This window comes from Sander lucioperca, chromosome 23 (genome assembly GCF_008315115.2).
Source record: "Sander lucioperca isolate FBNREF2018 chromosome 23, SLUC_FBN_1.2, whole genome shotgun sequence".
In the NCBI taxonomy this organism is placed as follows: Eukaryota; Metazoa; Chordata; class Actinopteri; order Perciformes; family Percidae; genus Sander; species Sander lucioperca.
The window spans coordinates 396,096-406,095 of NC_050195.1; the positions used below are offsets into that span (position 1 = coordinate 396,096).

Genomic DNA, 10,000 nt, shown 5'->3' on the forward strand with positions numbered 1-10,000 from the left:
GATTAGCGCCGCCTGCTGTTACAACACGTTCTCACACAAAATATGGACGCTTGGTCAGGTGCCTTTGTCGTTCTTATTGATGCTAAAAGTCTCCTTTAGAGCTATAAGTAAACGTGCTTGGTCGGGACTATTGCCGTCCCTTTAGCGCTTTAAGTAAACGCTCTTGGTCGGGACTATTGCCGTCCCTTTAGCGCTATAAGTAAACGTGCTTGGTCGGGACTATTGCCGTCCCTTTAGCGCTTTAAGTAAACGCTCTTGGTCGGGACTATTGCCGTCCCTTTAGCGCTATAAGTAAACGTGCTTGGTCGGGACTATTGCCGTCCCATTAGCGCTTTAAGTAAACGCTCTTGGTCGGGACTATTGCCGTCCCTTTAGCGATATAAGTAAACACGCTTGGTCGGGACTATTGCCGTCCCTTTAGCGCTTTAAGTAAACGCTCTTGGTCGGGACTATTGCCGTCCCTTTAGCGCTATAAGTAAACGTGCTTGGTCGGGACTATCGCCGTCCCTTTAGCGCTATAAGTAAACACGCTTGGTCGGGACTACTGCCGTCCCTTTTGACGCAGTTATGTTAAGGAAAAGGTCGTGGGTGGGCGTACGGTTCTGTGACACGCGGGTGGAAAGAAAGAAGCAACTATAGCAAGCGTGAGAAGCGGGACGTGAACCCCTCTCTCCTGGGAAAAAGTCCTGTGTTTGACCCATCCACCCCCCCAACCAACCTCCTTACATACTACTCTCTAAATCCTCTCTAACTGCTGCTCTCCCCGGGGCGTTACACAAACACGCTGAAAGACGCCTTTTTCGTCACATCAGACGCTGACAGCCACTGTCCAAACGTCCTTATTTTACGAGTTCGGAGTGAGAATGGGTTGGCTGTTATGGAGACGTATTACGTCTCGTCTCTTCGGTGTGTTCTGAGGCACTTTTTTGACCAACTCGGGGAGACTGATCAGCCAAAATGCCTTTTCTGCCGACGGTCTGCCGTCTGGTCGGCGTGTAACGGCCTTTAAAGAGAAGCCATGACTACGGACGAAGGGCTGAATATGCAACATAATCTAAACCAGTGTTTCTCAAATGGGGGTACGTGTCCCCCTAGGGGTACTCTGGAGGACTGCAGGGGGTATGTGTCCCTCTAGGGGTACTCTGGAGGACTGCAGGGGGTACGTGTCCCTCTAGGGGTACTCTGGAAGACTGCAGGGGGTACGTGAAATATTTAACAAAATGTTTAATAGTTACTTAGAAGGCTGTTGTCCAGAACATTGTTCCTCTTTATGTAGACTTGTTTTCCTGCTAAAAATGTGACATTTGTGTTGTCTCCTTTGGACCTAATCTATCCTTCCTTCCTTCTACTTTTTACAAGATATGTCACTGTTTTTGAAGTTTTTGATACTATTTTCGACCCATTCTTGCCTTCCTTCCTTCCTTCTTTCTACCATCTTTTTCCAAGGTTTTGTTTTTTTTACAGCTATCTCCTTTTCTCATCAGCATCTAAATGTTTTACCGTTCCAAGGCTGTTGTTTAGTAAATCTATCACTGACAGCACTGTACTGTTCCTCTTTATAGAGACTTTCTTTTCTACCAAAAATGATTAGCGCTGATCAGGGGCTACTTGGCTTAAAGAAACAATTCAAAAGGGGTACATTATTGAAAAAAGTTTGAGAACCACTGGTCTAAACGCTGCCCTTCAATGTGTTTACTGTGTGATGCTGAAAAGATGGAGGAGCGTCCGTCATCAGCCTGCTCTCATCATGGTTACTAACAGAGTCTCTGTTTCTCAGGACAATTAACCCCGTCTGCACCTCTTATCTGTCTGTCTGTCTGTCTGTCTGTCTGTCACACTTCCTGTCTCTTTAACTGCGACTCAGATTACCCCGTCCACTCATCTGGAATCATTTAAATCCTCAGCTCGCCATAGCGGAGTTATCTTCTGACTCTGACTTTTTTAACCCTTTTGTTGTTTTCGGGTCAAATTTGACCTATTTTTCAAAGTTTTTAATATCAGAAATATGGGTTTCTTTCAAACAAATTGCCCAAAAATAACGTGGATGTACGTTGTATTGAACCCATACAACATGTAAACAAAATAATGATTATTTACATTAAATGTTGGGTAGTTTATTCAATTTCATAGCATTTACAAAAATGTTTAAATGGTTTCAAAACCGTGTCCTGACTGTGATCCACTCAACATGCTCTGGTCTTAACAATTAGTCAAAATAATTCATAATTTCTGTTTTTTTTTTTAAACTTAAAAAAATGGTATAATGTCATGTAAATTAGGTTTATTGACCATGAATTTTAAAAAAAACTTTAAAAAAAGTGACAAAAACGTTTTAAAAAGCCTCAAAAGTATCAAAAAAAGTGACAAAAACGTCAGCAAAAGTGCCACAGAAAAGTTCAATTTTAATTAAAGCTGCAAGCAGCGATGGACGGGCCCTCGCTCCTCTGCGCGCATTGGGGTCACCGGCGGTTGCCGCTCTTTGCGACTGTGCAATTGCGCGGCACTCAGACACCGCAAATCGACACCAATGAAAAGGGAACTCCCTGCTGCGTTCAATGATACCTCACTCAAGACTCTACCTTAGATGGGTCAGCATTTATGAAAGGGGGCGTGGCTTGAACATAGTGGGTGGGCCAAACCATCACCAATGAAGAAGTAACTCTCTGCTGAGTTCATTGATACCTCACACAATGGTCAACCTTAAATCGTTCAAACGTTATGAAAGGGGGCGTGGCTTAAGCATAGGGGGCGGGCCAAACCATCACCAATGAAGAAGCAACTTTCTGCTGAGTTCAATGACACCTCACACAAGACTCTTCCTTAAATGGGACACCAGTTATAAAAAGGGGCGTGGCTATATTATAGGGGCCAGGTTAACCCATCACCAATTAAAAAGGAAGTCTCTGCTGAGTTCAATGATACCTCACACAATGGTCAACCTTAAATCGTTCAAATGTTATGAAAGGGGGCGTGGCTTAAGCATAGGGGGCGGGCCAAAAGATCACCAATGAAGAAGCAACTCTCTGCTGAGTTCAATGACACCTCACACAAGACTCTACCTTAAACGGTACAAATGTTATGAAAGGGGGCGTGGCCTGAGTAAGTGGGCGTGGTTATATTATAGGGGCCGGCTCATTATCACATGTAGACCACACATTCTAAGTTTCATGTAAATCGGATGATGTTTGTCATATAAGGCGCATTTCCTGTTGCCAGCAGGGGGCGCTATGACCAAAAGTCAAATATGGCCTGTAGGTGTCCTCAGGCCTGGACCCTTGTCAATCGTGAGAATTTTCGGGCAGATACGACAACGTACACTCAAGTTACAACAATTTATTTGTTCATCGCTCAACACTCAAAATGGCCGCCACGCCACGCCCACACCGTCTGACGAAAAGTTTTTCTTTTAATAACTTTTCATCTTTAAGGTGTTGGGATGATAGAGACCAAGTTTGAAGTACATCGGATGAAATCTCTAGGAGGAGTTCGTTAAAGTATAGCACCTTGACTTTTAGGCCTACTTCCTGTTGCCACTAGGGGGCGCTATGACTTTAAGTAAATATCGGCCTTTATTTGTCCTCAGGGTTGGACTCTTATGAATCCTGAAAAGTTTCGAGCCAATCGGACAATGTACACTCGAGTTACACCCACTTCCTGTTTAGGCGGCGAAACGCACAAAATGGCCACCCCGCCACGGCCACGCCCTATGACGAAAAGTTTTTCTTTTAACAACTTTTCATCTTTAATGTCTTAAGATGGCAGAGACCGAATTTGAAGTTGATCGGATGAAATCTCTAGGAGGAGTTCGTTAAAGTACGACATGTGGAAATGGCCAAAATCGCACTAATTTCGAACTTTGAAATCAAAATGGCGGACTTCCTGTTGGGCTTAGGGTATGGCTTCAATGATGTTTTTTGTACATCTTGACATGATACATATGTGTACCAAGTTTCGTGAGTCTACGTTAAACGCACTGCAGGGGCTCAATTTTTTTAACATTGTAGGGGGCGCTAGCGAGCCATTTTTGCGCGCCTATTCCCGAAACCCTTAAAATACGTAAATTTTCACCAGACTTGATGCGACCGCCAAATTTGGTGAGTTTTTGAATATGTTAAGCCCCTCAAAAAGCCAATTCATTTGCCGGGAAAATAATTCCTTCAGTTTCAATAGGGCCTTCGCCGCTGTCGGCGCTCGGGCCCTAATTATTGTTGAAATTATTGTCCTTCAGGGTGAATGATAACAAGTTCATGGTCAACAGGAAGGGTTAAACAGCCAAAACATAATTTTGGTTCTTGTGATTTCTGCCTATCGGTCCAACACAGCCGAGGTGAATGAAAGTTAGTCTAAGCATTTCAAAAATGACTTTTACAACATTTCCAAAAACAGTATAAAACTGGATGGTGCCACTACATGTGTGGCTGTAAATGCTGCTCTCCCGGTATGATTTGTTGTGTTTATAATCAATAAAAAATGGGTTAGGGTTAAAAGAAAAAGTGGTTTGGGCAGGTGTTGTTGCAGCTGGAGGTGTGTGATGTCTCTGAGCTCCTTACTGACGGATGTTTGTGTTGGAATGTGGGCAGAGCGAGGATTAGGGCGAGGATTAGAGCGAGGATTAGGGCGAGGATTAGCCGGCTAATCCCTGAGCAGGACAGCACTAATCCTCCTCCTTCTCATCCCTCACACCTCCGGACACTGAGCCAATCAGACGCTACACAGCCAGGATCAAGACCTGTGCCAAGACATCAGATTTTATAAACTACATGTGTTCTGTGTGCAGAAATCTTAATGTGTAAAGTAACTAGTAACTAAAGCTGTAACAGATGAATGTAGTGGAGTAAAAAGTACAATATTTCTCTCTGAAATGTAGTGGAGTAGAAGTAGAAAGTGGCATGAAAAGAGAAGACTCAAGTAAAGTACAAGTACCTCAACATTTGGTCATGTTTTTCCTGTTTTTTTTTGTGTGATGCTCAGCACATTTTATGTATTATGTATTTCAATTGGAAGCACCTTTCCGATCCACAGCAATCATTAGTAATTACCTTCTTCAGGGTCTGTAGTTTAACCTCAGTGTGTGACTACACACTACTACTACTACTAGCTGTAGAATTTCTGCATATAACTGCACAAGTCAATGTAGTCATGTACTGTTGTTTATCCATTATCTACTTTATATGTTTTAATGGTATGTGTGTTGCATGTTATATGGTGGCCTACAAAGTTTTAAGGATGTCCTGCCTCTTACGCCGCCTTCCAACTGGCAGTTGAAATCAGCTCCGATACGGCTTCGAAACGACCGGAAGTCATTCATTTCCTCTGGAGATTCGCAGACCGCATGCGAATGGGGTCCGAACGGGTGCGGTGCGAAAAAAATCGTGTCAGTTGGTCATCCGGATGCGTTCAAAAAATTGAACTCTTGCGAAAGGCTACGGACGGTTCCTATCCCACAATTCCAGCGGAAGTTAGCATTGCTATTAGCCTGGTCCTACCAGACTCTGATACATTAGCCTGGTCCTAACCAGACTCTGGTACACTAGCTTGGTCCTACCAGACTCTGGTCCACTAGCCTGGTCCTACCGGACTCGGGTCAACTAGCTTGGTCCTACCAGACTCTGGTCCACTAGCTTGGTCCTACCAGACTCTGGTCCACTAGCCTGGTCCTACCGGACTCTGGTACACTAGCTTGGTCCTACCAGACTCTGATACATTAGCCTGGTCCTAACCAGACTCTGGTACACTAGCCTGGTCCTACCAGACTCTGGTACACTAGCCTGGTCCTACCGGACTCTGGTCCATTAGCCTGGTTCTACCGGACTCTGGTACACTAGCCTGGTCCTACCGGACTCTGGTACACTAGCCTGGTCCTACCGGACTCTGGTACACTAGCCTGGTCCTACCGGACTCTGGTCCATTAGCCTGGTTCTACCGGACTCTGGTACACTAGCCTGGTCCTACCGGACTCTGGTACACTACCCTGGTCCTACTAGACTCTATTGACATTATACCCTATATCACATTTAACTATTGACATTATACCGCTATGTCACATTTAACTGACGTGACATATCAACGTCCTGGGCAACTTTTCTCCACGCAGCAGTCTTTTCTCCACGCAGCAGTCTTTCTATTTATATCTGTATACGAGGTCATAGAGAATCGTACATTCAGACACTTATCAGTCCTTCTAGTCTCTCCGCCATTTTTGTGAGTCGCTTGCGAAGCTTTTCAACGGTGTAGTACGACGTCCGCTGGGGGCATATTGCGTATAACGGAGCTGATTTCAAGTGCCAGTGGGAAGGCGGCGTTAGACTGTAAACCTAGTTTACCTACGGGTACCAATGATGTAACCTGAACCTGACTCTCTCTCTCTCTCTGCTCTGGGATACAGTGCCTGGAGTTCGGCGAGGGCTCGGTGACGGGCGACATGTGCGAGGATCTGTGCGTGCTCGGCCTCGTGGAGTACAAGCGCTGCCTCTACTACGAGAACGGGAAGAAGGTGATCGAGGCGCGCTGGAGAGGAAACCCCGTCATCCTCAAGTCCAAACTGGAGAACTTCTCCTCCTACGAGCCCCTGGGGATCCTGGACTACCAGGTGACTATAGGGGTGGACATCACAGGTTTTATCACCATAAGATATTATATATACAGTAGGAGTGGGGTGAAAAATCGATACAGTATAGTATCACAATATTTTCCGTGGCAATACTGTATATACAGACGCCAAGAATCAATCTTTTATTATATATGTGTTGGTCAGTTTGTCTGCTTGATAATCCCATTTTGCAGCAATAAAATTAAAGTGAGATGAACAAACGGAGAAATGTATCTTTTTAGGTAAAACAGATGTTGACAAAGTTTCCATTTGGGGACATCATTTGAAATGGGGGGAAAATTAGAAGTTGGAAAAAAGGTGATGAATAGCAATATATCGCAGAATATTGCAATATGTTTAAAATCGCAATAACATCGTATCGTGACATAAGTATTGTGATGATATTGTATCGCGAGACCTATATATATATATATATATATATATATATATATATATATATATATATATATATATATGTTATTGCTGTCAGTTAAACGCGTTATTAACAGCGTTAACGCAAACCCATTTAAACGGCGTCAATTTTTTCATTGCGAGATTAACGATCTTTTTGGCCTAGCAAACTTAGTGTAGTTTTTTTCACGTGCTGTTGCAACAACTAGTAACGTTAGAAAAACTACACCACCACACCGGATCTAGCTAGACCGGAAACTAAACAACAGCACACACTTGTTTTGGGCTTGCGAGCCGGCCAGAGAGTAGTAGGCTAACGAGACGTTTCGAGTGGATGGCGAGCGCGAGACGCCGAAATGGATGGCAATAAGATTCTGAATGGAAAGTTTACTTTTAAAAAGTTGCCAAATGGCCGTCTCTCTCTCTCTGACCGTCTCTCTCTCTCTCTGACCGTCTCTCTCTCTCTCTGACTGTCTCTCTCTCTCTGACCGTCTCTCTCTCTCTGACTGTCTCTCTCTCTCTCTGACCGTCTCTCTCTCTCTCTGACCGTCTCTCTCTCTCTGACTGTCTCTCTCTCTCTTTGACCGTCTCTCTCTCTCTCTCTCTGACCATCTCTCTCTCTCTCTCTCTCTTTGACGTCTCTCTCTCTCTCTGACCGTCTCTCTCTCTCTCTCTCTCTCTCTCTCTCTCTCTCTCTTTGACCGTCTCTCTCTCTCTCTCTCTCTCTGACCGTCTCTCTCTCTCTCTCTCTCTCTTTGACCGTCTCTCTCTCTCTCTCTCTCTCTTTGACCGTCTCTCTCTCTCTGACCGTCTCTCTCTCTCTCTCTCTCTGACCGTCTCTCTCTCTCTCTCTCTCTCTCTCTCTCTCTCTCTCTCTGACCGTCTCTCTCTCTCTGACCGTCTCTCTCTCTCTCTCTGACCGTCTCTCTCTCTCTCTGACTGTCTCTCTCTCTCTGACCGTCTCTCTCTCTCTCTGACCGTCTCTGACCGTCTCTCTCTCTCTCTGACCGTCTCTCTCTCTCTGACCGTCTCTCTCTCTCTCTGACCGTCTCTGACCGTCTCTCTCTCTCTCTGACTGTCTCTCTCTCTCTGACCGTCTCTCTCTCTCTGACAGGACGCAGCAGAGGAACTCTCCCCGATGGACGTGGTCTTCTACGCAACTCTGGAAGTAAGTTCAGACAACAACTCAGCCGGGGAAACATGAACGTCTCCGCAGAGTCCACTCTGATGTCATTGTAGTATATATATACACACAAACACACACACACAGACGCACGCACAAATACAAACACACACACACAGATGCACACACACACACACACGTTACCAGCATACTCAATGTTATATATATATATTTTTTCTACAAGAAAAAATATATATATCACTATATATCAATTATTATGTACTATATATTTCTCTTTCTCAGACTACTTAGTGAGATTTCCATCCTTCTTCAGTGTTCAGATATCCGACAGTTGACCAGACTAGACTGCTGATGTTTCCCTAAACTGACTCATTATTTTAAGATATTATTTAAGGGATTAATTCATGTTATTTTCTATCATAATAGATCATTACTGCTTTGGGTTTTTAGTTTGTCACGTGGGTTTGTGTGTGTTTTTGTCTGTTTGTGTGTGGGGTTTTTTGTAATATGTTTTGTCTGTTTTTTGTAATTTTGTGTGTTTATTTTGTGTGTTTTTTGTGACTTTTTTGTGTGTATTTATGTGCATTGTTGTCTGTTTTTGTGTGTTTTTTGGTCTGTCTTTGTGCGGTTGTTGTGAGTTTGTGTTTTTTTTGTAATGTTTTGATGTTTTTTGTAAGTGTTTTTGGAATTTTGTGTGGTTTTTGTGAGTTTTTTGTGTGTTTGACTATTTTTATCTGTTTTGTGTGTTTTTTGTCTAATTTTGTCTGTGTTTTGGAAATTTTGTGTGTGTTTTGTGTGGTTTTTGTGAGTTTTTTGTGTGTATTTTTGTCTGTTTTTGTCTATTTTGTGCGTAAAGAAACTAAATCCCCACTTACCTGTGATTGCATCTTACTTTCCGTCTGATCTCAGGTACGAAACTCTCTGGGTCTGGCGCAGGCGGTCGAGGAGGAGGAGGAGGAGGAGGACGGAGATGGAGGAGGAGGAGGAGGAGGAGGAGGAGGAAGCACGGGGAACAGCTCTCTGGCCAGACTCTGGGAGAAGACGCTGAAGAGCAGAGACACCAGTTTCTCCCGAGCCGAGCTGGCCTCTCTGTGGTCTCTGCTGCAGCAGGAAGAGTACACCTTCCTCCGGTAAAACATCCACTCACACGCAACTACTGCTGCTCACATCTCCTGGAAGAAAGGTTCAAGATAAGAAGGAAAGAAAATCACAAAAAGATAGAAAAAAACCACAAATACTTCAAAAAAATGTCCAAAAAGGAGACAAAACCGTCAGAAAAAGCGACAAACGGCAAAAAAGGCAAACGAAATGATGGAGAAATCGACAAAAATAGGCAAAGGGGGCGCCTGGGTAGCTCAGTTGGTAGAGCGCGCGCCCATCTATATAGAGGTTTACTCCTTGATGTAACGGCCGTGGGTTCGACTCCAACCGGCAGCCCTTTCCTGCATGTCATCCCCCCCCCCCTCTCTCCTTTCATGTCTTCAGCTGTCCTGTCAAAATATGTAAAGGCTTAAAATGGCCAAAAAAAATCATCTATAAAGAAATAGGCAAAGGTTAAGGGCAATAGGCAAAGGTTAGGGGCAATAGGCAAAGGTTAGGGGCAATAAGCAAAGGTTATGGGCAATAGGCAAAGGTTAGGGGCAATAAGCAAAGGTTAGGGGCCCCGGGGTCCAAATGAGAAGTTGATGATAATCGGGGAAAAAGCGAAAACAGCAACAAATGAAAAAGAAAACCACCAAAAATGTCCACAAAAAGAGACCTAAATCTGGAAAAAAGCAGATTTTTTTGTGTAAGTTTTTGTCTGTGTGTGTTTTTTGTCTGTTTTTGTGAGTTTTTGTGATTTTTTTGTCTATTTT

General features: G+C 44.0%; 1 protein-coding gene across 1 annotated transcript in view; it reads left to right on the forward strand.

Annotated features, from left to right (window-relative positions):
• dipk1c (divergent protein kinase domain 1C) overlaps positions 1-10,000 on the forward strand; it is a 64,529-nt gene that overhangs the window by 33,054 nt on the left and 21,475 nt on the right. The window contains exons 3-5 of the mRNA XM_031308631.2: positions 6,386-6,589; positions 8,115-8,168; positions 9,054-9,274. Coding sequence (XP_031164491.1) covers positions 6,386-6,589; positions 8,115-8,168; positions 9,054-9,274 — 479 coding nt within the window. The remainder of the gene's footprint in view (positions 1-6,385; positions 6,590-8,114; positions 8,169-9,053; positions 9,275-10,000) is intronic.